Source organism: Sorghum bicolor, chromosome 1 (genome assembly GCF_000003195.3).
Source record: "Sorghum bicolor cultivar BTx623 chromosome 1, Sorghum_bicolor_NCBIv3, whole genome shotgun sequence".
Classification (NCBI taxonomy): Eukaryota; Viridiplantae; Streptophyta; class Magnoliopsida; order Poales; family Poaceae; genus Sorghum; species Sorghum bicolor.
The window spans coordinates 5443173-5468761 of NC_012870.2; the positions used below are offsets into that span (position 1 = coordinate 5443173).

Below are 25589 nucleotides of genomic sequence, written 5' to 3' on the forward strand. Positions count from 1 at the left end.
TATCTTTTTCTATTTTTTTTTTTTAGAAATTTCAGGGCATATGCATGTGTGCGCGTTTCCCTTATACTGAAGGGGATGCCTTCTAATCTCTTCTACGCATTTCCCATGCACCGGTGGCGACACCTTCCAATTTCTTTTTTGCGTGCGTTGTATCCGATAAAAAAAATTACAGCCGGCTAGCTGTGGCTCTTGTGCACGGCGGCAATGCGGCATGCGTGGGCGTTGTCTGCTCGATATTGGTGCACGATGTATCATTATCATGTACACCGATCGTCCGATTCTTCGGATGAGAGCGGGTGCGAGACGGCGCCACCACCCACGAAACCGAGAACGAGCAGCAGGCGGTTTGCGGATCAAATCATATATCTCTGTTAATTTGTTGATCGATGACGGATCGGAGTCGGCTCCAAAGCCTCCAACCCGGGTTCCAGACCTACTTCGAATTCGAGTTCGATTCATGCATATGCATATATCCCCCCGCTACCACTACACAATATATACATACGCACGCACAAGGCACGACGATACATCAACTAACAGCTCTCGATCGCAGCTCCTTGAGATCGATCGATCTAGTTCGCCGGCCTGCTGTTTTCCAAGTTCGAACGTACAAATCGCTCACCGGTCGAGTTGTTGACACATAGTAAAAAGCCGGCCATGGAGGACGACTGGATCTTTCTTGGTGACGGCACCGGCAGCGGGGGCGACAGCGACAGCGCCTCCGCCTCCGACGACGACAGCGGGTTCACGATCGTGCGGCGGGGCCGCAAAGGCGGTGATCAGCGCAGCGTCGTCGCCAGCGACGACGCGCCGGCGCCGGCGCCGCGCGTGGCGGCGGTGGCCGTGCCACCGCAACCGATGCCACCCGGGCTCTCCTTCAAGTTGGTGTCTTACAGCGAGGCGTTCGTCTCTTCTTCTTCCGAGGACGGCGGCGGTGGCCGCGAGCAGCGCGCCGGGGAAGCCGTCATCCAAGGCGCTGGCATCGACGACGACGCGGCTGGAACTGGAAGCACAGACGAGTGCACCGTGACGTGCAAGGAGGGATGCGAGTCTGGTGAGGTTGGCGAGCACGATGGCACGGGGAGCTCTGTGGAGGTGCCTTCGGTCGCCGTAGCGGCCGCGCCGACGGTGAACTGTCCGGAGACAGCTGCTCCTGTCTTGCACGGCGCCGAGGCGCACTCGGACTCGGAGTTGGCGAGCGGGATGGACGTGGACCATGGCGGTGCTGAGGAGGTGGAGGATGAAGACTCTGTGAGCTGTGACGAAGAGGATGACGAGGAGGAGGACACGGACAGCTCTAGCGAGGAGGACACGGACAGCTCTGGCGAGGACGAAGACGAGGACATGTTCAGTTCTAGCGACGAAGAAGAGGACACGTTCAGCTCAGGCGACGAGGAAGACGAGGACGCGTTCAGCTCAGGCGACGAGGAGTACACAGAGAGCTTTAGTGAGGAGGAGTACACGGCGGAGATCTATAGTGACGAGGAGGAGGACGACGACGACGATTACGCAGAGTCCTCTGGCGAGGAAGAAGAGGAAGATGGCTCGGAGTGCTCCGGCGAGGTGGATGACGTGGAGAGCATTGGCGAGGAGTCGCATGACGCGGACAACACTGGCGAGGAGGAGGAGAGTGACGCGGAGTGCTCAGGCGAGGAGGATGACGTAGAGAATTATGGCGATGAATCGGACGATCCTGAGAGCTCTTGCGCGGACTCGGATGACGACGCCGAGAGCTACGGCGAGGAGGAGGACGACGACGAAGAAGAAGACGCAGAGAACACTTACGCGGAGGAAAAAGAAGAAGAAGAGGAGGAGGACACGGTGAGCGCTAGCGAGGAGGAGGAGGAGGAGGAGGAGAGCAGTCACGTCGTTCATGTAACGGAGAACGGCACAAAAGACATCTTTGACATGCTGTTGCCCAGGACAAAAAAGACCAACGCAGAGCAGGGTGCAGCCAACGCCAACGGGGCAGTGAAGGAGCGCTCGGAGTCCTTTCCTAGCAAGTACGATGACATAGACACCGACGGTACTGGTTCTGACATGGATACCGACAGCTCTGGTTCTGGTTCTGACATGGATACCGATAACTCTGACATGGAAGATGACGATTGCTTGGAGTCTGATGAGGATGACGACATTGTTAATGTAGCAGAGAACGGCAACCAATCCATCTTTGATATGCTGTTTCCCAAAGCTAAGGCATGCGGCGCCAACATGGATGATTATGAGGACGAGAGCGAGCACGGCTACATCGACTATGAGGCAGAGGAGGACGAGGACGAGGAAATGGATACCGACAGTTCTGACATGGAAGATGACGATTGCTTGGAATCTGATGATGAAGATGACATTGCTTATGTAGCAGAGAACGGCAACCAAGACATCTTTGCCATGCTGTTTCCCAAATCTAAGGCATGCGGCGCCGACATTGACGACTATGAGGACGAGAGCGAGTACGGCAACATCGACGACTACGAAGAGGAGGAAGACGGGTCCTTGTTTGACATGCTGTTGCCCAAGGACCATGCCATCAACGACGACATTGATACTGACAGTTCTGGCATGGAAGATAGTTGCTTGGAGTCTGATGAGGAAGACGACATTGCTGATGTAGCAGAGAACGGCAACCAAGACATCTTTGCCATGCTGTTTCCCAAATCTAAGGCATGCGGCGCCGACATGGACGACTATGAGGACGAGAGCGAGTACATCGACTATGAGGAGGAAGACGAGTCCTTGTTTGACATGCTGTTGCCCAGGGACCATGCCATCAACGACGACACTGATACTGACAGTTCTGACATGGAAGATAGTTGCTTGGAGTCTGATGAGGAAGACGACATTGCTGATGTCGCAGAGAACATCAACAAAGACATCTTTGCCATGCTGTTTCCCAAAGAAAAGACATGCGGCGCCAACATGGACGACTATGAGGACGAGAGCGAGTACTACATCGACTATGAGGAGGTGGTGGAGGAGGAAGACAAGTCCTTGTTTGACATGCTGTTGCCCAGGGACTGTGCCATCGACGACGACATTGACAGTTCCGATGGGGAAGACGAGGCTGCTACTGCTACTGCGACTGCGGCATGTGGTCACAGCGCTGAGCCGAGCCACGGAATCCGGCGGCCGGAGTTTGCTGCTCGCGCTGCTCGCGGCTACGACGACGTTGATACTGATTCTGACATGGAAGAGGGCGACGGCATCGAAAGGGGATTTGCTTGGCAAAGTCAGACGGAGAGGCAAGCGTTCTGGGAGGACCTGTGGCGGGTGCTGGACGACCTGCGGCGGCAACTCGCGGCGGAGGCGTTCGAGTCGTCGGGGCAGCAGCAGCAGCAGCAGCGGAGCTACGACGACGTTGACGACACTTGCGACTTGCCCGGCACAGCGGCCCCGGCCCCGGCCCCGGGTGGTGATCCGGCGGGGAGCTGCGCCTGCGCGCGGACGCCGGAAGCCCAGTTCACGGCGCGGGCGGAGCGGGGCACGGAGCGTGCGCTGGCGATGGAGGAGGTGAGGCGACGGAAGGCCGCGCAGCAGGAGTTGGACCGCGCGCTGGCGAGAGAGGCGGCGGCGGCTGCCGAGGCGTTGGAGTCGGCGCTGGAGGACTGCGCCACCGCCGAGGAGCAGGCTACTGGCGACGTCACGCGGCCCGCCGTGGCGGAGCGTGATGTCCCGGCCGACCTCACCTTCATCGTCGGCGTTTATGTGTGGGTGTTTCTTATGGTTTTTTTCTTGTCTATTGGGTTGTAAGTGTTCAAGTAACTTGTTCTTTAGATGCGGTGCTGCCAAAGTCAGACGGATTAGCAGTGGTGTAATAACTGGATGGTAAACTATGTTTGGTCAATTTTAATTCTATTCTATTCTGGGCAATGTTAATTGTTGGTCTGCACGTATATTTTTTTTTCTCTCTTATTACCCTGTTTCCGCGGGAGACTAATATCAGGCACAATCTAGTCTAGGTATAAAACGGGGACGACAGGTAGCGTCGTGGCTTGGATACGACAGACTACCGCTAACATTTGGTCATAACAATATCATTCGTATGCTTTCATGTGTTATCACGCTGTTGTGCAATTGAATGGCGAAAACGATCACATCAGAAACTTCAGATTCCAGGAAACTAACTATACACCAAAAAACTGTTTCCAGAATGGTCAGAACCAAACACTGCAATATTCCATACAACCTGAATCACGTAGTTTCCACTGACTCTGGTACCTCCAGGCTCCAGTTTCGCATAAAATCCACCCAGCAACAAACATTATACGATTTTTGAGTTATAATATAATATACAACCAAGTCTACTGAAGACCAAATCCTTTGCCAGTTGCTCAATTTGAATTCTCGTCACTTCAGCCGCCAAACTGTGACAGGGAATCATCTGCTCTACTACAATGTAAAATAACCATCTTCAGGAAGCTCGTCCACTACGAGGAAAATTCCGTGCTAAAACGGTGATGCGAAGTGTAAGCTATGTGCATCAGTAAACGAATTGGTATATACCAGTCTGCTATATGCCATCTACTCATCAGCATGCACGATCTCACCCATCATGATGCGGGTGCTCTCAACCTTGAACCCCAAAGCTGACGTGTTCAGCTTTTTACCTTTCTTCCCCTTCTTCTGAATGTCCAATGCAGCAGTTCGTGTATTGACCATGGAAGCTCTGGCCCTGCTCGGAGGTGATTGGAGTCCCAGCCTGGTTATGCATTATACACAACATAAATATCTTTCAGCGGATCAAAGAATGCATGAGCATCGGTAAATCCAACTTGTTTTTATCAATAACCAAATCCATGTATGAGATTAACAATACAAAATTATATGCAGTAATATAACCTGAGAATTCGTCTAATTTAGTGCTGGAAACCAAGCTAACATATTTCGTCCTTGTAGCTTTGTCCCAAGTCAAACTTCTCTAGGTTGGACCAAATTTGTAGAAAAATGCTAAAACATCAAACAAGATTCATTCGATTCACCATGCAATATATTTTGATATTGCATTTATTTGATATTGTAGATGTTAATATATTTTTAAGCTTCACTCGGGACAAAAACTAAAACGACTTTCAAACGGATGGAGTAGCATACAAATATCAAAATATACACAGGCTACTTCACAAACAGTAATGAGTTAATGACAGCTATACCTTGTGTATATCGAACTGACAAAGCTAATCAGCCTAAGCAACCCATAATCTATGCATAACAAGGACTTGAACAGTTTGATATTCTAAAGTTAAACATGTTACATCAAAGTGTCCCTATTTTGTTCTACCTGGTAAAACAAATGAAGGTACCCCTTTTACCCTTTATTCAGAGCAGAATATTGCACCTTACCCATTGTTCACCTAAACGACTGTTTAGCCCATTCAAAGTTCAAACACCATTTTTAAATGCTACAAGGTGGCCAGCCGTGTCCAATTAACTGTTTAAACGGACATTTAGCCTGATTAAATGGCCACTTTGCTCAGTAATGGTCTAAACAACAGGTGACTGACTGATTGCATTTAGGTGAACATTTACTTTTAGCCATTATATTTTTATTACCATATATTTGGGAAATATACAAAATACAGTATTGTGAAAGTAAGAAGTTACAAATACCATTTTTGGATATCTGAATGACATTTTATTTGTAAGGACCGGGGAATTGCCAACAGTTTGTGTCAGGCCAAAGAAATTGTGTTGTTGAAAGATCAAATTCGCATACACCTCAATCTTGAACAATGTTTTCGTAAGTCAGTACAGGTGCAGGGACACATCATGCATGTTATTGCATCCATTATAGCAAGTTTATATAACAGATAAAACATACTCAAAATCAGAGAGGATATGTAATGGATGTGAATAACAAATTGTAGTACTAACAAGTCCATGCACACGATGGACTAAGTCTATTAAACTAACTTTTGTCACGCCAAGCAAGAAAATAAGAACAAAACTCGTGAGATTTAGTTGCAGATCAACTTAAACAGAAATGGCTACAGTGCAATTTAATGTATATCAGTCGAAGTTTGCTTGCAAAGGGTATAAGCTTGGCAAAAAGGTCCATTTTTTCAATAAAAAGAATGAAGAAAAGCTGACAACGTAGTTAAGAACATACTTATCTTGCTTTGCATGCTCACAAGGCTCCCAAAACAGACCCTGTTCAGAATTAGGAGTGGAGTGACTGGAAAGATGAGCATCAGACTGAGTAACAGAAGGTGCCAGAGGAGGAAAAGAAGTATCATCAGCACTATTTATGATAACAGCATCTTTATCATTCGACTTTACCAGTTCCTCCCCTGCCAATAAATCATGTAACTGACTTCTCTTACTCTTTGATATATTGACATTTTTTTTATCACACATAGGTCTAGTCTCATCTCCAAACTGTTGCCCAGAAGTTTCAGCCAAACCACCCCAAGGAATAGATAACGCTGAAGCTGCTGTTGTAGTTACTTTAGTCTTTTCCAAGGCTATTTCCCTCTGTCTTTCCAATTGTTCCTCTGCTTGAATTTCCAACACTGATTTAGTTCTAACACCTGGAGTAGGTTTCCATGAATGAGGATGGGTAGAAGAAATTTCCATTTCATGAACTTCATTGGAGATATGAGATGCTACACTTTCCGATTTTGCAAGACCTTGACATGATTGAGGAAAATCTTTAGCTTCAAAAACAGTCACCTTGCTATACTCGTTAGACCCAGAACTCAGAGTTTTCTCAGATGGCAAGTCTACAATACTTTCTTTCCGTGAAGGAGCACCAACAACTGCAGAGCCCTGTGTGAGACTAGCTGAACATTCTTTCCAAGCTGCATGACCCATCATTTCATGGGGCAGTGGTAGAGCTAGAGCAGGAGCCCAACTTTCCGACAAACCAATAATTCCCATGTCTCTCAATTTCACATTTGCATGATTAGGTGGTTGTAGATCATGCATACCATGACCAGGTAACTTCTGAGCAAGTTCAAGAATCTCTTGTGTTCTTTGAAGACAAAGCTTCATACGGTCACTAGATGACAATGAAGTATGTCTTGTCCCATGGGAAGGATCATAAAGCTGCTGCATGGAACAATCATGAGGTAAAGCCTGAGAAATGTGTTGCTGCTGTTGTTGCTGTTGCTCCTGCTGCCTGGGCTGTAGCATGTTGTTCAATAGAGAGTATTGAGGTTGAGGTACTCCAGGCATCAGGGGTTGCAAGTGTAGCTCTGATGGCAGATACTGTTGTTGATTGTTGTTTAGCAGCTGAGGATCAGGAGATATTTCACTGAGAAACTTTTCTGGCTGTGTGATTTGTGGGTTCAAACAACCCAAAGTTGGTTGATTCTGTGTTAAAGAGTAATGTTGTTGAACATCAATAGATTCGATACCTATTTGCTGAGAATTGTGTAGATTTTGGCGCATATTTAGTACCTCTTGAGCAAGATCTATACCACACATAACAGCTTGCAGATTTCCAGAGTCAGCATTATTTGACCAAAGTGAGAATCCAGAATTCACAGCCGGTGCTTGACCTTTTTCTGTAGGAAGCAGCATTGAGAGCAGGTTAATATTCTGAGGTTGGAGAGCTTCATTTGATGGGCCAACCATTTGCTGGAAGAATGTTGAGTGCGAAGTTGACTGGACTGAATCCTTTTTTTGTGACTCTGCAACTGATATGACATCACCGTCTATTTGAAAGGTGTTTTCTCTCTCTAACAGCCCCTTCTGTACTTCAAGATGATTTACGCTACTCACTTTCTCATCACCGGAAACAAAACGGTTGCCAAATGTACTGCAGCTGCATTCATTCATACCTGAAATCAAAATAAAATAGCAATCACATCATGTCTGGCACAACATAAACAGACGAAGATAAGAAAATGTCAAAAAAAAAGGCATAAAGAATGGCATTGATGAGAAACAAACCTCCAGTAACAACATTAGTTTCTGCTCTGGGATTCTGGGTTTTACTAGACATTGGAGACTCCAGAGAGTGATTTTCAGCTTCAGTTACACAGCCATTCTTGTTTATGGATCCATAATCAGAAGTTCCAAGATACGCTGATCCTAGATGTGAGGCCTCTGTCATACTTCTTGGTTTGGTATTGCTGAAGCCTGGAGGCGCCCTTACCTTTGCCCGTAAGTGTGGCATGACATCCCCAAGTAATAAGAAAGGAGAATCACAGGGAGCACTTGCAACACGAACTAGCAAATCAATACCAAAAAACCCAGCCTCAAACCAACCAATGATGTCATATCCAGGAAAAGGACCTTGGGTGCACCCTTTTGGGTCCTTGTAGTACAGAGAGAGGTTTTCTGGATTAACATTTTCACCTACACCAGCCATTTCATCAACTTTAGTTCCTTGGTCCAAGACATTGCGCTGATGTCCAAATTCAGCACATGGCCCATGGATACCATCACCAATAGACTCAGATTCTTTTGGAGGAGATTTCACAGACTTCAAGTGTTCGCTCAAATGTGCAGCCCCAAGAATTCCTAGGAAAGACGGATATCATAGATAATACAATTTTAGTAAATATAAGGTATACAAAATTATGTGGGAATATAAAGCAGTAATGCATAACATCATGATTACAATTTCAAAGGCCAAGGGTCCCAGATGCAGGAAAAATGCATCAAGATGGGGCATCTATAAATATTATATACACAGTTTTTACTGGAAATCTGTAATTTCAGATGAAATAAATTGGAAGGAAACAGATTGAATAAGTTCACCAGATTTTGTTAATATGCACAGAACATTTGCTAGGGTGCAACAATCTTAAGTATATCAAAGACTGCAAACATTATCCTATAAGGAAACATGTAGTTATAAGCTATGAGTTTTAAATGGTTGTCACAGAAAAGGAACCTCAAAAATATTCTGCTGGATACATTCAGAGAGGTATTTTTGTTAGTAAATCTGCAGGAGATAACCACTCTCAAGCATGAGCATGTCTGTTAATACGAATACATCTAAGTTCCAAGAAATGACTGTATTTAAAGTGCATAAAATAAATAGTGTTATGCAATTCTGGGAAAACTTGACACATGAGGCTGATACTAACCAAATATATTGAATTCACAATATACGCATGAGATCTATCGCATACCTCTGGTACCAATGGTCATTTCACCATTGAAATATTCACTGCTTCCTGTCTGATCTTCTCTTCCACCTGCATAAAGAGAGGGAAAAATTGACACATAATTCAAGAACTTCTGCAGATTGATAACAAAAGTCAGGAGCTGCTTCTCACTTAATTTCGTTTGTTCCAATGCCACCACATCTGGATTACTTTTGTCATCAGAACCGTCTTTGCAAGCTTGTGCCAAACTGTTTGTGATATCTCCTTTTTCAATTCCTTTCAAAATCACCTATGAACACAAGCAAAACTAAAAGATTAGGGCATCATATTATCATAAGATCTTCCTATGCCAGTAAAGACAACATAAAAGTGAAAATTACCATTTCTTCAGCATTAGGTGCAATGAGAGCTAAAGGATCCATAGGTTCTTCTTGCCACAATGAAGATATCTCATCGTTATCAATATCATCTATCGGCATTACAAAGTTTCTAACATCAGTTGTTCTGTATATTTCAAACAATTTTATCCTGCTATATCTCACAGAGTTTCTAGATGGACCACCAGGCCTGTCAGAACGCACACCAAGATGGAATGGGCGTGAAGATTGACTATTGACTCTGCTTGTAACAGATGTAAACCTTCTGCGAGAACTTGCAGAGTTTGGGTTATCACTTTCCTGCCTGTAGCTACTGTGTCTAAATGAAGCAGATAACTTCTGTGGATCCAGGGAAAGATGATCAGATGTACCTCCTGCACCACGGCTTGCAAAATAGCTGGAGTTCCACGATCGAGAAATATTACCCCTTTCATTAACCTTCTCATGATTGCTACCATCTTTTTCTTTCCCATGACCTGTACTGTGAGAAAACACCTTTTCACAGGGAGCATCATCTTTTCTATCTGACTCTGTTGACCTTTCACGCCAATTTTCAGAATCTTTACTACTGGGACCCCAGCGAGAATTGCAGTTATTATCACGGCGTTGGTCATAGTTTCTCTCGTTACTAGGTGGCCTCACCCAGTGCTCTTTTGGACTCAGGTGGCTATCAACATACTGCCTGGGGCCATCACAGTGCCGTTCCACTTTGTTCATATCACTATGTCCTTTTACCATTTCCCTAAATTGATTTCGATGGGAATCTGAATTCAGTCTGGTGTCTTCATTTCGGTGGCCAGATATTCTATCAAACACAGAAGGCCTGAAAACATCTCTTTTCATTCCAGTATTGTTCCTTTCTTCACTGTTTCCCAGCGTGTTTGCAGAATTAAAGTGGATATCATGTGAACCAGGCTCCTGCAACAAATAAATGAATATATTAGAATACATCAGTAATACAGAAAGAGCAATCTGAGGGTAATAGCAATCTAAAAGAAATTCTATTATTCAGCACTCTATGTTGATATCATTTTACATAACATGGCCAGACTAGCAAAAAGAACTGTTCTACCCAATAGAAATTTAACAAGTTTGAGTTTCATCAGATCTTTCTGAGAAAGGGAGAGAAAATGCAACTAGAAAAACTGGTTTCAGGCCCCTCAGGAATTTCTTAGGAATTAGTTCATTTTCACATGAAAATGCAGGAAACAGGAAAAAAAATCCGCATTCCAAAGGGGGGCTTGATTATTAAGAGAAAATGTGATGTATCCAGATCTTGTACCCAAGGGCACATGAGTCTAAGGACCATGCTTTTCTACTCTAGCTAATACTTCTCGTAAAGTTGGATACCAAGATGATACAGATTGGAAGTCAAGGGACACATAAACACTTGTCACCTTGTTTTCCCCCGGTTTTGGCTGAAGTAACTGAATAGATAGTGTGCTCTTGGTGTCCAGGTCCAATTTATCTGCAGAGACAAAATGATACTGTAAGCAAGCGCAAAATCATTGTGCTCAGAAACAAAGAATAGGTCTCCACTTATAACCAGCAAATACTTTGCTTATGTGTACGAATAAAGACACTCAATAGTGATTAGCGACACATCAATATCAAAAGAGAAGGGGGGAAACTCGACAGAATTTAAACATTTGTACAACTGCAACAGGGGATACTGGTTATGCTATGTTTAATGCAATAGTGTGAATTTGCTTATACAGAAAAGATCAAGCTCAAATGTAGCAAGTAAAACAAGCATTTACCAATTATATCATTTCAAAAAAAGAAAAAAAGATAACTTATCAAGTTCCTGGCCCACATGTCATTGACTCATGTGGTCCCACATGTCATTGACACACACAGGGTTGGCACACTTAAGGGTGGCAAATAAATAAAAAAATCCAAATTTGCTTATACAGAAAAGATCAAGCTCAAAGCTAGCAAGTAAAACAAGAATTTTACCAATTATATCATTTTTTTAAAAAAGGGAAAGAAGTTAATTTATTAAAGTAGTTCATGGTAAGTCATGCACTTAAAATCAGTTACCAGAACGTAAGTTATCATGATTAGCAGTGTTTTGGTAGAGTGGATTTCAAAATCACCCCTGAAACCAGCATCCCCTGCAGAATTGTTAATAGTAAATCCAGCCAAAAAAAAAGGACCTGAGAGCGTGCAGCAACGAGATCTAACATATTTGTGATGTTACTGACCAAAAAACAATTGTGTAAAATACTTAAAAACAGCATGTAACGAGCAGTGCTGCAATCAAATCTAACCGATCCGAAGTCCATACTGTAGTCCACATGTTCGACATACTAAACCAGAACACACACCCAAATACAACTCACTCTACTAATTAATCACTTTCAGTCTGAGAGAGACCACAAGCGATCGTTCATAAAACAACCGGAAAAACAAAAGGCCTCGCAAGCTCACCAATTTGCTTCACACCCACCGCACCCAAACACCACAAGCCCCAGACGGCGCGCAAACCCGAGCACACGGAACCACGCACGCGCACCGGCTCGTACACACTAACACACGCAAACGCAGGCACCGAGAGATCGATCAACCACGCCACGCCACGCCACCAACGGGAAATCAAGCCAACCCACCAAGCTAGGCCTAGGGCTAGCGCCGGGGCCTCGAATCGAGCACCTGATCGAGAGGACGCAGAAGTTGGGAAAAGTGAGGGTGGAGATTGGGGACGGGGAATCACCTTCGGTGTTCTCGGGCGATAGAGGCGCGTCTGCGGTGGAGCAGCGGTTGGGGTCTGCATTCTCGCGGTCTCCGGTCTCGTCGTCTTCGGCGGCCATGGACGCCGCCGCGGTGGCCCTAGAAGTGGTTGGGGACTTGGGGTTTTCGAGCGGGCGGAGGAGCAAACTGGGGTTTGGGCGGAGGAAGAGGAGAGACGAAGAGAAGGAAGAAGTGAGTGGGGTTTTACGAGCTAATGAACGAGAGAGGCGGGCTGAGGAGACGTGGGATCGCGTACAACAACCTGCTTGCTTTCTCGTGACAAATGGTAGTGTGACGGACGCATTTTGCATATGGACCCTTAACTTAATCTGTAATTTTGTACTGTCGATGTAAAAGCTTTTACACCTAACCACACGGCACAAAGCAACACACTTATGCCTTGATTAGGGTCTGTTGGCAGCTTTCGCATTAACCTTAGGGCACTCACAATGCAAGACTCTATCACAGAGTCCAATACAATTAATTATATATTATTTATGGTATTTTGCTGATGTGGCACTATATTTATTGAAGAAAGAGGTAGAAAAACTAAGACTCCAAGTCTTATTTAGACTCCATGTCCACATTGTTCGAGGTAATAAATAACTTTAGACTCTATGATAGAGTCTGCATTGTGAGTGCCCTTATATAGCACAGCTGAAATTAACATTATTTTTCTTTTTGAATCACTTCATACTCGCTATAAGCACACATTTACACAGCGTAATTTACCGTGTTTCTATGAGCATCGCTAAAAGACTCCGATGAGAAATCTCGACATTATTATGTCTCCTTGTCAATAGGCATACATACACCATATCTTTATGAGCGCTTCTAAATGAATGAGTTGGTAGATCTAGAAATTGATGAAATCATTACAATTGTTTCACTGCCGATGGGCACCTTACCCACCATCTAAAGAATATATAGCCCGGAATGAATACAGAAAAATATGAGCAGCTCATAAGCCGAGAAATGCTCAATTCACATGCCAACATAATATATTTTGTTGTTCTGCTCATGCAGACTGTATTTAGTAAACTATGCTTGATTGCTTACAATGTGAATATGTGATGTATGTCATATCCCATGTTATAATAGAGGTGAACGAGGCAATAAATAAATAAATAAATAAATATTAAAAAAATATTTTTATGGCTCGGCTTGTGGAAGTGTGCAGTGTGTCTAATATCATTAAATTCGTACTAGCTAATGCAATATTAAATTGTGAGTATTGTGCAAATCTGCATAAGAATTTCTTAGGAAAAAAAAACAAACAAACATTAATAGGATGCTTTGCACAAATCTAGATACATGTTAATTTAGCCAATGAAGTGCATCAATCATTCAACCTTTATGAACACATGGGCACACATTCTATTCTATTCTATCTTAATTTATAAACACCTAGAAAAGACTGAAGTAGCAGACCTTATGATTTAAGGGACATTTCTATCGACAAGGACGTCTGCTGCCATTGAATATAATGACACGTAATGAGTCGAACACTCAATAATGAGCTGGTAGGTTCACCGTACGTAAGAAACCGAACTCATGTTCGTGCCCCGTACCTGCTTTTTCATTGATGTGCTTATGGTATGATATTTGTGAGCCAAACATCCAATCCTAGCCCCACATGCAGTGGGGGGTATATGGCAATGCCACGAATGCAAGTCACTTAAAATTGGTTTATGCTCGCGCATAGATCCTGCCGGTAGCATTCATATTAATTGGCTGCAAATTTGCAATCGTAATCAAACCTAATCACTCTCCGTGTTTTAATGTGGTAGCTTATTTGCGGATATTGTGTGTTAGAATGTGATAGCTATATATATAGCGATGTAAAGACACTGCTAGCGTACGCAGTATGATAGTAAAAACTATAAGCGTGCTGATCAAATGGTTATTAGGGAGAAGTAACAAGGGCGAAGAAGAGAATAATAATCAGGACTGCTTAGGCCAATGTCAGCATCTATACGAGCAAAAAGCATGGGATGGTCATAAAGGTGAGATGAGGATGATATGAGACGAGAATGGCAATAAGGTAGAACAAGACATATTGAGCAATCAACTTGTAGCGAAATTGCAAAGTACAGTGTGATGATTACCTTTCTAACTATATAAAGATATAAGGAATGGGAGGCGTCGATTGTCGGCTATATCAAGGATACTTGATAGCATCGCTAGTGAAGAGGAAGACGTGTAGCGCGAGGATATAGCAATGCATGATTGATAGTACTTCGGGAAAAAAATAATCTCGTAGTCACAAAATTTAGCTTTTAAACCATCACTTCACAAAACAGTTTCTTTTTCTCACTTACCTCTATCTTCGCGTGTCATAAACTGTAGGCCCGCTGCCGTGAACTATTTCCTTTTGGAACTCGCTTCATTTGAACCTCTTTTTTCTTGATGTCAAATGGGCTGACTAGTCTTTAATTTATTTTAAGAAAAGGTCCTTTGACCCCTTAGCTTTCGCGGCTATCGTATTTTCTCTCTCATCTATAAAAACTTCCTCAACTCTTTTTTTAAAACTATTTCATTTTAGGTTACACCTAGAAGATCACGTCTCGTTAGCATACGAAGACATTTTCTCATTTTAACATTTTACAACCCAGACTGTGTAATAAAGGTCACGTGACTTGCATGATAACACTCCATGTTTTTTTTTCTACACAAACACAGTCATATATAGGATCAAGTGACAATAACACGATCAAAATAAATAAAATGAAGTATAAGGTGGTTACATGAGATTTGTGTTGTAGCCAAAGTAATTTGAACTTTTACATAGTTTGGACCATCAACTACTAATACTAATAATTATAATTATAATAAATAAAGAATGCATATACTAGCGATTAAATACCCAAAGAAGTCCAACATAAGTTTCAAATAACTCCAAGCTAGCTAGACATAGTAGACACTGGGTTATAGGAAAAAATTAAAATTAGCTTTATCTTTTTGTTCGAGCTAGATTAAATTTTAGTTTCTTTAACCGCATCTTTTTCAACAACAAAATATTTGATTATCTTTTTTTGGAAAAAGTATCTGTAGTCATATTTATATGTATCTAAATTATTAAGATAGTGTGACTTACCCATCGCGACTAATGTCGAGTCACATTGGATAAAATCATTTGTGGTGAAAAATAAAGGGTTTTAAAAGTTGGGAGAGAATGGAAATCTAGTTTTATACGAGTGGGCAAAATTGGGCCAACATGATGAGGGCAAAAATATTTCTTTTCTTTTTCTTTACAAGGAGGCCGTGGCTAGTTGACGAAAAAGACCGAGAATATTCTTAAAAAAAAAACCGAGAAGAATTTTTGAAACAGTTGGCTAGCCATCCATCCTACGTGTCACGCGTCCCCACAGCTGCCATGCATCCTGCAGCCCCACAACCGACGAGCTACAGATGATGAGGCCAACACCAACCACCCGCCAAGATCAACAGCGCAGCACAAGGCAACAGAAACAGAACATCACACAGGTCAGGGGAGCAAAGCAGAGGAATGCAGGGAATGGGGATCCTCTCCCTCCCGGGCGGCATTGCTATTTTTGGCCGCTCGTGAGATGGCGGGGTGAAATGCCCTTGACCTGCGTTGCGTGCGTGGACATGCCCGGGGAACGGTGACGGCTGCTACACCTCGGTGTCGTGTCCGGCAGCGTGAGGGGCGGAGCCGCGACGCCGCCCGTCGCGGTCGCGGCTTCCTCCTCACCCCCGTTCCCCCGGACGGGCCGCGGCGCCGGTAGGGGAAGCGCGGACGTGACCGAGCGCATCCGTCGCGGCCGGACATTGACAGCTTGTGCAAGACTTCATCGTCTCGTGGTACGTCATGTCGTCTAATTCTTCGACAGCCTCGCCGCCGCGGCCGGCTCCATCGCCGCCGCCAAAAAGCAGCTCTTCTTCTCCTTCTCATTCAACCGCGCCGCCGCCGTCCGCGGACTCGACGTCCCCACCGCAGCCGCCGCCGAGGGCTTCCTCGTCTCCGGCTCCATCACGGCCCAGCGACTCCTCGCCGCCACCAGCGGCGTCCAGGTCCCATGGCGCTCAGTCCTCCTCACCGGCCAAGCCCCACTCTCCACCGGCGGCTCCTGCGCACCGTGGCGGCCCCACCATGCTGGAAATCGTTTTCGCCGCGGCCGGCGCCGCGGCGCTCCTCGTCATCCTTATCGCCGCCTGCGTGTGCTGCTCGAGGAAGACGGCGCCGAGGAGGAGGAAGAGGCCTCACAATCCCATGCATTACTACGCGGATTCGTCGTCGTCGGTGTGCAAAGGTAAAGCACGCATCTACTCTCGTGGTTCTTGGTTGCTTCCTTTTGAATCTTGATGTCCTCCATGAGAGAAGAGAGGGGAAGCAACAAATCTGAGGAGCGACTAGACTTGTTTGGCGTTAATGGACACCCACTCAAATGCCGTGGCAACCACAGGTAATAGCAGCACGTACTACCCGTCCGGGCCGCAGCCGCAGTGGCAGAGCGACACCGGCGCGGCGGCGGCGACGGTGAGCTCCTTTGACCCGCCTGGGGGTGGCTGGCAGTGGCATGCAGCGCCGCCGCCCGCCATGACCTCCGGCGCGTACTCCAGCCCGCACGGCGCGCCGCCGCCCCCTCCCCCGCACGAGGCGCTGGGGCTCGGCAAGGGCACCTTCAGCTACGAGGAGCTGGCGGTGGCCACGGGCAACTTCTCGGCGGCGAATCTGCTGGGGCAGGGCGGGTTCGGGTACGTGCACAAGGGGGTGCTCCCCGGCGGCATGGTGGTGGCCGTGAAGCAGCTCAAGTCCGACAGCGGGCAGGGGGAGCGCGAGTTCCAGGCCGAGGTGGATATCATCAGCCGGGTGCACCACCGCCACCTCGTGTCCCTCGTCGGCCACTGCATCGCCGGCGCGCGCCGCGTGCTCGTCTACCAGTTCGTGCCCAACAAGACCCTCGAGTTCCACCTCCACGGTCAGTGACACGGATGGCCTCGTAGCAATGCATTGCAGCATGTGCATCTCCAAAATGCCGTAGCTTGACGACGTACGTCTTTGGGTGGATCGCAGGGAAAGGGCAGCCGGTGATGGAGTGGTCGACGAGGCTGCGCATCGCGCTCGGATCGGCCAAGGGCCTCGCCTACCTGCACGAAGACTGTGAGCCACCCACCCTCCGAATTGTCATCAGCAGTCAGCAGCTTGGTTTCTTTCTTGGTTTGTGATGCGACCATGTCACGTCTGACTGAAGCTTACATTTGCCATGTCATGTGACCTTGAACTTGAAGGCCATCCTCGGATCATTCACCGCGACATCAAGTCAGCCAACATTCTTCTCGACAACAACTTCGAAGCCAAGGTCGCCGACTTCGGGCTGGCCAAGCTGACGTCTGACAACAACACGCACGTGTCGACCCGTGTGATGGGGACGTTCGGGTACCTGGCGCCGGAGTACGCGTCGAGCGGGAAGCTGACGGACAAGTCGGACGTCTTCTCCTACGGCGTGATGCTGCTGGAGCTCCTGACGGGGCGGCGCCCCATCGACGACGCTGGCAGCGGCAGCGGCAGCGGCAGCGCGCAGGCGCACCCGTTCCTCGACGACAGCCTCGTCGACTGGGCGAGGCCGGCGCTATCGCGCGCGCTGGCCGACGGCGACTACGACGCCGTCGCGGACCCGAGGCTGCGGGGCAACTACGACCCCGTGGAGATGGCGCGCATGGTCGCCAGCGCCGCGGCCGCCGTGCGCCACTCCGCCAAGAAGCGCCCCAAGATGAGCCAGGTACTCGACGTCGCCCACCGCTCCGCTCACCTCTTCTTTCCTTTCCACCACACCAGCGGTGCTGCAGCCCTGAATGGCGATGGTGTTTTTGGTGCAGATCGTGAGGGCGCTGGAGGGGGACATCTCGCTGGAGGACCTCAACGAGGGGGTGCGGCCCGGGCAGAGCATGGCGTTCGGCACGGCGGTGGCGGCCTCGTACAAGGCCAAGGCTCCAGGGCCGTACACGTCCGACATGGAGCGGATCAGGCAGGCGCCCATGGCGAGCCCGGTGTACAGCGGCGCGGCCATCGAGTTCGGCCGTCCTTCTACGATCGCCAGCGAGGGGTCCTTCTCCGACGATTTGAGTCCGGTGAAGGGTCAGCCGCACCGGTAGCAGGCAGCAGCTGTGAGCTGTGAGTTGCTACGCCGTGTACGTCTGTGATGCTGGGCAGTTGCAGTTCATGCTCGCCGCGCCGTTGTTGATTGCGCGACAGTCCTGCTTTGGCGTCCGTGAGCTGCTTATCCCAGCTGTTGCTTGTAACGCAGCCTGCGAGCTGCTGTACCTGTACATATCGACATCGACATCAACCACACGGAAAATCTGTAGATGAACAGATACCCATACGTTTGTGTATTGCAAAGCACATCTGAGCACGCGGATCAGTTGTACATGATGCGAATTGCATACAGAGTAAGAACCGAGGTTGGTACTCGGGCCACCAAGCACATAAATCACGGCAGCGACAGCATAATGCTATCCAACTACAGACAAAAGCCAAATTAGGGTGTTGTAACTGCAGTTGAGTTTAACATCCGTTTTATTCCACGGGTATGTGGTAAAGCACCCAAAAATTTGTTTCTCTTCTTTTACAAGGAGTATACAAAACCTCAAAACTAAAGCACTGCCAAAATGGCTGTAACAACTCCCAAAAGGAAGACTTAATGCTCAACCTTGCCAAGTCAGAACTCAGCAATTAGCATGTCAAACATCTGAGACATTACACCTTCGGTAGCACGGTAGTGTCATATGGAGTGGGTGGCTTGACCTACAAAAAGGAAAGGGAGTTTAAGTGTTCCCAATTTTACTTTAGATACGGTCATGTTAAAAGTTTTAAGGATTTTATTATGAAATGACCAAAGTGGAGCGTACAGCAAGATATCGTGCAAGCAAACTTGAAGTACTGTGGTTAAAGCCATCAACAGGCTTTCCTTCCATTCGGGATTCATGCAGCTGTTTCCTCACTTGGGAAGCAAGCGACTGAAACATCAAATTCCAGAGACAAAATAAATTAAATCAGGACTCAAGAACACGTTCAAACATGTGAGCACAGGAAGAAAATTATGTGGCACTCCCAAAACAAACTGGACATTTGAATAAAAGAAAAATATGGGAGAAAGATGAACATCATGCACATACCTTCCCTAGCTCCACTCCCCACTGATCAAACGAGTTAATTCCCCATATGAAGCCCTGAACTGCAACCCGGTGCTCATAGATGGATAAAAGCTGAACAGTATGGGAATTGTTAATTCCACAAATGAGCACAAAATCCTATTGAAGATTGAACAACTGGATTAATGTATTGATGATGTTCTTGTGACTAACCTGTCCAACCTCATATGCGGATAGTGTAGGCAAAAGCAAACTTAGTGATGGCCGGTTGCCCTTAAAAGTCTGTTAAAAAGGATAGCCCAGAGGGTTCAATCAGAAAACACACATATACATATCTCTCTTTTTTTTAGAACAAGGGAAAAATTCATTAAGTGAATGAAAAAGGTCCCAGCCTCTATACATAAACATATCTCTAAGTGTAATACTTATGCATCAGTTTAATTTAAGTAATGAGTGAACTGTCATCACCTTATGAGGGATAAGATTTTCCGGAACTTTCTCACTGTGCAATTGTTCAGGAGTCTGAAAAGAAGTAGTTAGTTTCGGTAAAGAAAGCAAGAAACTGTATGAAACACATGCATGCACAAAACTTTTGTTCTAGCCATTCAATATTGTACCTTTCCATAAGCAAGTGCATCAGGCTGGGCAAAGAAATTGGACATAAGCTCATCATGATTACTCACAGTTTCCCCTATAAGAGATGTATATGGTAAGTGTTTTAAAAGAAATTTGTAGAGTTACATTATTACAATGCCAACAAGAACATCGAAAGTTACAGATGTACTAGGGGCATACCTTTCAAGTAAACAGGCTGCTGACTTTTAACAACACCAATAAAATCGCAAGGGATGACCCTTCCCTGTATGTTTCAACACATAATAGTCAATAAATATACATATTGACAATACATGGAAAGACCTATCCTCAAATTTTGTTTCACATGTTTTAGAAGCCTGAACAAATTTGGCAGTCTTCAACATTACTCCGAGAAATTATCATTATCAACAAGACAGCAATACTGGTTGAAAAAAACATGCTGGCTAACTTAAAAGTAATCAAGAATCCTAGCACAGACACATGTGAAGTGCAAGCAAGCAAAAGTTACAAAAATATCAATATATATAGACAGGATGGTAACACAATAAGTCAAACATATGACAAATCAGGAAATGAAGGTTATTGTTGAATGTCATCAAGATCTAACTGACAGTTCATTTCAGCAGTTCTGAGGCTATGAACATGAAGTAAAATTTTCCTATGGCATACTCTCATCATATATGATATAAGTAAAGACTGTCTGCCACAGCATAATGTAGATTAAAAAAAACTCGACTAGGCGGGACCGTGCGAGAGGTATCCACCCCTAGCATTTTAATAGGTAGAAGGTGAAAATCAAACACTGGTTGGCCAATTCATCTTAGGGAGACTCTCTATCATAATGTACATCAAGCAGTACAAACTAGTTAACTAAAAACTGCAACAACTTGATAACATTGCCAAATAAATGGGAGAAATATTATTACCTGATGGATTAATTGATAGAAGCTGTGCTGGCCATTAGTTCCAGGTTCACCAAAATCAATTTCACCCGTCTCGAAGGGGAGTGGAATGCCATCAATGGAAACACCCTTCCCGTTGCTCTCCATGCTAAGCTTTATATATAATAATCAAATGTCAGCATGTCATGACTAAAAAATAACCAAAAGAGAATGTCCAGATGGTACTAAAACAAAAACATAGTTACCTGTTGTATATGTGGTGCCAATTTCTCAAGTGCCTGGGAATATGGCAATATTGCCTAGAATACACATTCAACAGAAAAAAAAAGTAATTACTCAGGATGCATAATAACAACTAATCTGTAACTGCAAATAACACAGCAACGGAATAGTTGCTTACTCTAGCTGGATAACCAAGAAATGAAACATTCCACACACTCAACAAACCAAGGAGTACCTGCACATAATCGATAGAACATGTGACACTGATTTTTCTGAGTATCTAAAATCATTGACTACTGTATGAAACCCACTTACAGGTATATTTTTCTCAAATGAAGATGAGTTGAAGTGGTTGTCAATGCTGGAAGCTCCCTCCAAAAATCTTCAAACGGTAAACAAGAAATGTCAAGAGAGTACTGGTAATCTCTGATCTTACTATGGAAATGTTTTTTTCTGGCTTCCAACATTTTCATCAATACTTCAAATAAGACATAGTTATTAGACTTTGTGGTATTTGATGATTTAGTCCAGGCCCTATTTGGGGTTCTTAAATTATCCTTAAAACACTAAAGAAAATTTAAAGAAGATATGGTCCACTTGAGGTCAAATTTAAGGACCAGCTGTCCAAACCACACCTTTCGGATGGTTTGGTTCGAGGGTTTAGTTGTTACAAACACAAAAATAAATCCAACACCAAACATTGATTTCAGACCCTACATTAATTCCCACATCCTGAAACAATACTGCGCTACGCCAACATATTTAGCATTTTGCCACATGGAATGAGATCAGATCTTCATCTACCATCATAGAAGTTACAGAAAGAGCATGTTCCTTTGTTTTGAGGAATCAAAGAGCAAGATCCTTTTGAACGCATTTCCCAAAGTATTCTCGTATTTGCTTGTCACAAATGTCTACTCATCTTATTTTTAACTTGCAGTCGACTCTGATAGACATTGACCACAGCATTTTTACCTCAATATTTCTTCTAGTTTTGTTTAGAGGTGGCAAACTGGCAATAATATTTAATAACGCTATCACTCTACTTCAAATTTAAGATCCGTGTTCTTATCTCAAAAGCATAAAAGAATTACCAATTCAAATTGAGTGGCATCGTACTATAATTTACCGAAGTAGGGTGTAATAACTAAATATAAGTTCAGAGAGCATACTTCTGGACAATTGGAAAACCATACTGAAGAGATAATGGCAGAACACCAACAGCACTGCAAACTGCATAATTGAACTATGGTTATGAAATAGAACACTAGCTATGCCAGTAATTTTCATATGCAGAAATATAACTCACCACTATAACGGCCACCAACCCAGTCCCAAAAGGCAAAAGCATTGTTTGGGTCAATTCCAAACTCCTTCACAAGCTTTGTAAACAGAAATGGCACAGTAGGAAATTGATATGTCAGAATCAAAACATTTGAGGGATAATATGAAATTTGAAATATTCTAATAGATTAGATAATGTGGTAAATATGAAATACTCCATGTATCTCAACTCAAATCTAAATATGATCCATCTTCACACAGAAGAGATTCAGTAAACTTTTGGTGGAAAGAAGGTTCAGAAGTACCTTAAGATTAGTACTGACAGCAATCATATGTTTTGCAACAGCCTGTGGCCTGAATGAACAATTTTTATAACTCAAATCACAATAAGTTGAGATGATGTGTCAAAAAATATTTTCAGGTACCAAACTAACCCAAGAGAAGAAACGATCCACTCCTTAAGAGTTCGAGCATTTAACATTGTTTCAGCTGTTGTGAATGTCTTTGATACAACCACCACTGCAAGTTGTTAGACAAGAAATATAAAAATCTTCAGTGGGACATTCATCAGTAACATACAAAGAATCTATTTTGAAGTGAGGGTAGGTGATTACCCAGAGTGGTTTCTGGATCTAAATCTTTAATGCTTCGTGCAACATCAACTGGATCAACATTTGCAAGGCTGATAAAAAATAGAACATGAATTACTGGATGAATAGCATAAAGATTGCATGTATGTACATAGACACAACAATAAAACAACACAATGCATAGAGGCTGGGACCTCTGTTTTATTCCACTATCTAAAAGAGGTCCACAAATATAAGTTTCCAGAACAAGTGCAAGGAGCTCTTAAAAAGTATAGGAGATATTAATGATGACTGAATTAAGACTCACTTAAGTTTATTAATATCAACGCAATAGTATGTGAAGACCATGGAAGCATAGGTGTCAACACATCAGGTACACGTGTACAACAGACAGAAACAAGATAACCATTCACCTTTCATCAAACTAATGCTCAATACAAGAGATGTTACAAATAATCAATAGATCCATGCTCACTTAAAACATGATAATGAGCTTGCTTCAAAATACACACTTACAATCTCAGTTGTCGGCCTTTCGCACATTCTGCTGCTTCTGGATCTGAAGATCAGCAATATTTTCTAGGCATGTCAGTTTAAAAGGCATAGAAGTTTCTAGGGAAACTAGAACTGAAGAGCTCAATAATTTACCAGTCTGGAGCGCAGTATGCACAAATAGAGGGCCAAGAAAGCTACCACCTATTCCAACTGACACAACATTGGTCAATGGTTTTCCAGTTGCTCCAACCTGCAGTACAAGCAGTTCCAGCGGTCAATCTTGAAGTTCATGCCACATTTAACTAGTTCAAATATTGATTGAAAGTTTACCCATGATCCACTTCTGAAAGTGTCCGAAAACTCCTTGATTTTATCTTTAACAGACCAAACCTCAGGGACCACATTCACCCCATCACTGTTTATAACTGCATCTCTTGGAGCCCTCAGAGCTACATGAAGCACTGACCTGTTCTCCGTGCTATTTATCTGACAGAACCAATCAACTTATGTTAGTAATTTAGTAATTTAACTGGACAAATAAAACATGTTGACTTTTTATGCAAAATCATGCATCAGAAAAAATGGCAAGATTTATAAAGTAACTATATACAAGGTAACTGACAAATAAAATATAAGGAAATTAAAAGTACCCAATGCTCCATGGCTAGCACATTTTACATAGAAATGTATACTGAATGAATATTTGTGATGGAACAATTGAATAGCAATTTCAGATCATCATATATACCTTTTCACCTTTAAACATCTTCTCAATCTTCTCCTTGAGCTTGGCAACCTATAACAAACCAAACAGATCCCAAATTACCACAGGAAAGTGAAATCCCCACCTCCAAAATGAAAAGGTGACAGAGTCGACACCTCAGCCAATTTAAGCAGCTTCTCGATGGTTTCACCAGTCGCCTGCTGCCTCGAGTAATCCAGAAAGATCCCTTCATACTCACTGCAACCAGACACCGTTCAGGTAAAGCAAACAGAATCCACGCACACGCAAGAAAACGAAATTCCACGAGCACAGGCGTGAGTCCCTACGCCGTCATTGCCTTGCATCGATCGGCGTCGGCCATCAGGTCCCGCAGGTGCGTCTTCTGAATCGCGCCGACATGCGCCTGCATCCGCACGAGTGAAAGCAGAAGGAAAAAAAAAACAGTGAGCTAATCAGAGCATAGGACTCGCCGCAATGCGATCGGCGACGGGTTCACGCACCTGGAGGGCCTTCCACTGCTCCGTGTCGGAGATTAGCGCCGGCGACGCCATGGCTTCCGCTACAAGTCTGCGACAACGAAGAGGCGACGCACCAAATCAATCAACAACCGCGGAAACAACGGAATCGCTAATAATCACAAACAATTCCTTCCGAAACACGAACCCAAGCAACCACCGGATCGAGCTATGGTACCAACAGGCTGCGGATCGAAGCGACCAAACCGAGAGAGAGAGAAAAAAAATTGAGGGTGGCGAGGGCGGATTGGGGGACGGATTAATAACACCTACCAATAAGGGGCGATCGCCGGTCGAGGTCGGGGAGGCGGATCTGCTTTGCTTTTCGCCTCCTGCGAGTTCCCTCCGGATTTTGTACTGCGGCTAGCCGCCTCGCCGCTCGTTTGCTTGCCTTTACCCGTGGGCTGGAGACGGGAAACGGTGGACGGGCGGTGGACGGGCGGCGGTGGTGGTACACGTACGCTCCCCGCCCTTTGAATTGGATATTCGGTTGATATGGTTGACGGGGACCCGCAGGGGCGGCCAAACCGCAGACCGCGGTGCGGGAAGGGCGGCCGACAGTCGATAGCCGCCGAGGTCGGGCCACCCTCGAGTTTGTACTCGTAACTTTTTTTGGCATCTGGGCCTCGTCCTCCCCCCTTACCAAATTGCATTTTCATATATGCTTTCCCAGTCCTCCCTTCCGTGAAGAACACATCAAATCATATAGCACATGACATGACCATAACGAACATCTGGATAGGTACTGTACTTCTTTAACGCTGATCATTCGTACCCATGTGCGATCGACTGATAATGTATCCATACGAAATTCTAGAAGTTTTTACGTACACTACCTACTTACCTATGATCCACAAACATGTATGCACACTACTTACCTACTTACCTCAGTAACTTTGGAAGTTAGCGGAGCCTATCCCAGGGAGCAAAACCCCCGACGCGGAATTTTTTTTGACAATCGTTTCACGTGCCCAC

General features: G+C 44.9%; 4 protein-coding genes across 6 annotated transcripts; 2 read left to right on the forward strand and 2 right to left on the reverse strand.

The window, feature by feature from the left end:
• Positions 658 to 3750, forward strand: LOC8083943 (serine-aspartate repeat-containing protein F). Its single transcript, XM_002463759.1, has one exon. It carries the CDS (start codon positions 658 to 660, stop codon positions 3748 to 3750), a length of 3093 nt encoding a protein of 1030 aa, XP_002463804.1.
• Positions 4094 to 12408, reverse strand: LOC8083944. 2 transcript variants are annotated; one of them, XM_021454936.1, is made up of 9 exons: positions 12153 to 12408; positions 10834 to 10904; positions 9440 to 10354; positions 9231 to 9348; positions 9084 to 9149; positions 7894 to 8466; positions 6107 to 7781; positions 4504 to 4699; positions 4094 to 4389 (listed from the first exon to the last, which is right to left on the reverse strand). In XM_021454936.1, the coding sequence occupies exons 1-8, from the start codon at positions 12247 to 12249 to the stop codon at positions 4522 to 4524; spliced, it is 3693 nt and encodes a 1230-aa protein (XP_021310611.1). In that variant the 5' UTR covers positions 12250 to 12408; the 3' UTR covers positions 4094 to 4389; positions 4504 to 4521. The 2 variants fall into 2 exon arrangements, with proteins under 2 accessions (XP_021310611.1, XP_002466365.2); XM_002466320.2 differs by having other exon boundaries at positions 4094 to 4699.
• Positions 15191 to 18506, forward strand: LOC8084167 (proline-rich receptor-like protein kinase PERK4). Its single transcript, XM_002463760.2, has 5 exons — positions 15191 to 16443; positions 16597 to 17112; positions 17208 to 17294; positions 17423 to 17913; positions 18011 to 18506. Exons 1-5 carry the CDS (start codon positions 16002 to 16004, stop codon positions 18284 to 18286), a joined length of 1812 nt encoding a protein of 603 aa, XP_002463805.1. The 5' UTR covers positions 15191 to 16001; the 3' UTR covers positions 18287 to 18506.
• On the reverse strand, positions 18625 to 25577 carry LOC110430827 (glucose-6-phosphate isomerase, cytosolic). Of its 2 annotated transcripts, none has more exons than XM_021448861.1 (24): positions 24888 to 25577; positions 24600 to 24666; positions 24426 to 24502; positions 24255 to 24336; positions 24124 to 24171; positions 23706 to 23861; positions 23529 to 23625; positions 23397 to 23439; positions 22905 to 22972; positions 22725 to 22809; positions 22596 to 22644; positions 22316 to 22388; positions 22179 to 22239; positions 21322 to 21388; positions 21185 to 21241; positions 21030 to 21083; positions 20809 to 20937; positions 20081 to 20144; positions 19903 to 19976; positions 19754 to 19807; positions 19499 to 19567; positions 19310 to 19399; positions 19043 to 19150; positions 18625 to 18938 (listed from the first exon to the last, which is right to left on the reverse strand). In XM_021448861.1, the coding sequence occupies exons 2-24, from the start codon at positions 24648 to 24650 to the stop codon at positions 18891 to 18893; spliced, it is 1704 nt and encodes a 567-aa protein (XP_021304536.1). In that variant the 5' UTR covers positions 24651 to 24666; positions 24888 to 25577; the 3' UTR covers positions 18625 to 18890. The 2 variants fall into 2 exon arrangements, with proteins under 2 accessions (XP_021304536.1, XP_021304543.1); XM_021448868.1 differs by lacking the exon at positions 24888 to 25577 and adding an exon at positions 24763 to 24880.

Coding starts and splice junctions, on each gene's coding strand:
- LOC8083944 (XM_021454936.1), bottom strand. CDS start 12,249: ATGGCCGCCGAAGACGACGAGACCGGAGACCGCGAGAATGCAGACCCC. Junction 9,150..9,230: donor ATTGGAACAAACGAAATTAA/GTGAGAAGCAGC, acceptor CTCTTTATGCAG/GTGGAAGAGAAGATCAGACA. Junction 4,700..6,106: donor GAGCATGCAAAGCAAGATAA/GTATGTTCTTAA, acceptor ATGCATAACCAG/GCTGGGACTCCAATCACCTC.
- LOC8084167 (XM_002463760.2), top strand. CDS start 16,002: ATGTCGTCTAATTCTTCGACAGCCTCGCCGCCGCGGCCGGCTCCATCG. Junction 17,113..17,207: donor CCTCGAGTTCCACCTCCACG/GTCAGTGACACG, acceptor GGTGGATCGCAG/GGAAAGGGCAGCCGGTGATG. Junction 17,914..18,010: donor AGCGCCCCAAGATGAGCCAG/GTACTCGACGTC, acceptor TTTTTGGTGCAG/ATCGTGAGGGCGCTGGAGGG.
- LOC8083943 (XM_002463759.1), top strand. CDS start 658: ATGGAGGACGACTGGATCTTTCTTGGTGACGGCACCGGCAGCGGGGGC.
- LOC110430827 (XM_021448861.1), bottom strand. CDS start 24,650: ATGGCGTCGCCGGCGCTAATCTCCGACACGGAGCAGTGGAAGGCCCTC. Junction 22,645..22,724: donor TGGATCGTTTCTTCTCTTGG/GTTAGTTTGGTA, acceptor TTGTTCATTCAG/GCCACAGGCTGTTGCAAAAC. Junction 19,400..19,498: donor CCGCATATGAGGTTGGACAG/GTTAGTCACAAG, acceptor CATACTGTTCAG/CTTTTATCCATCTATGAGCA.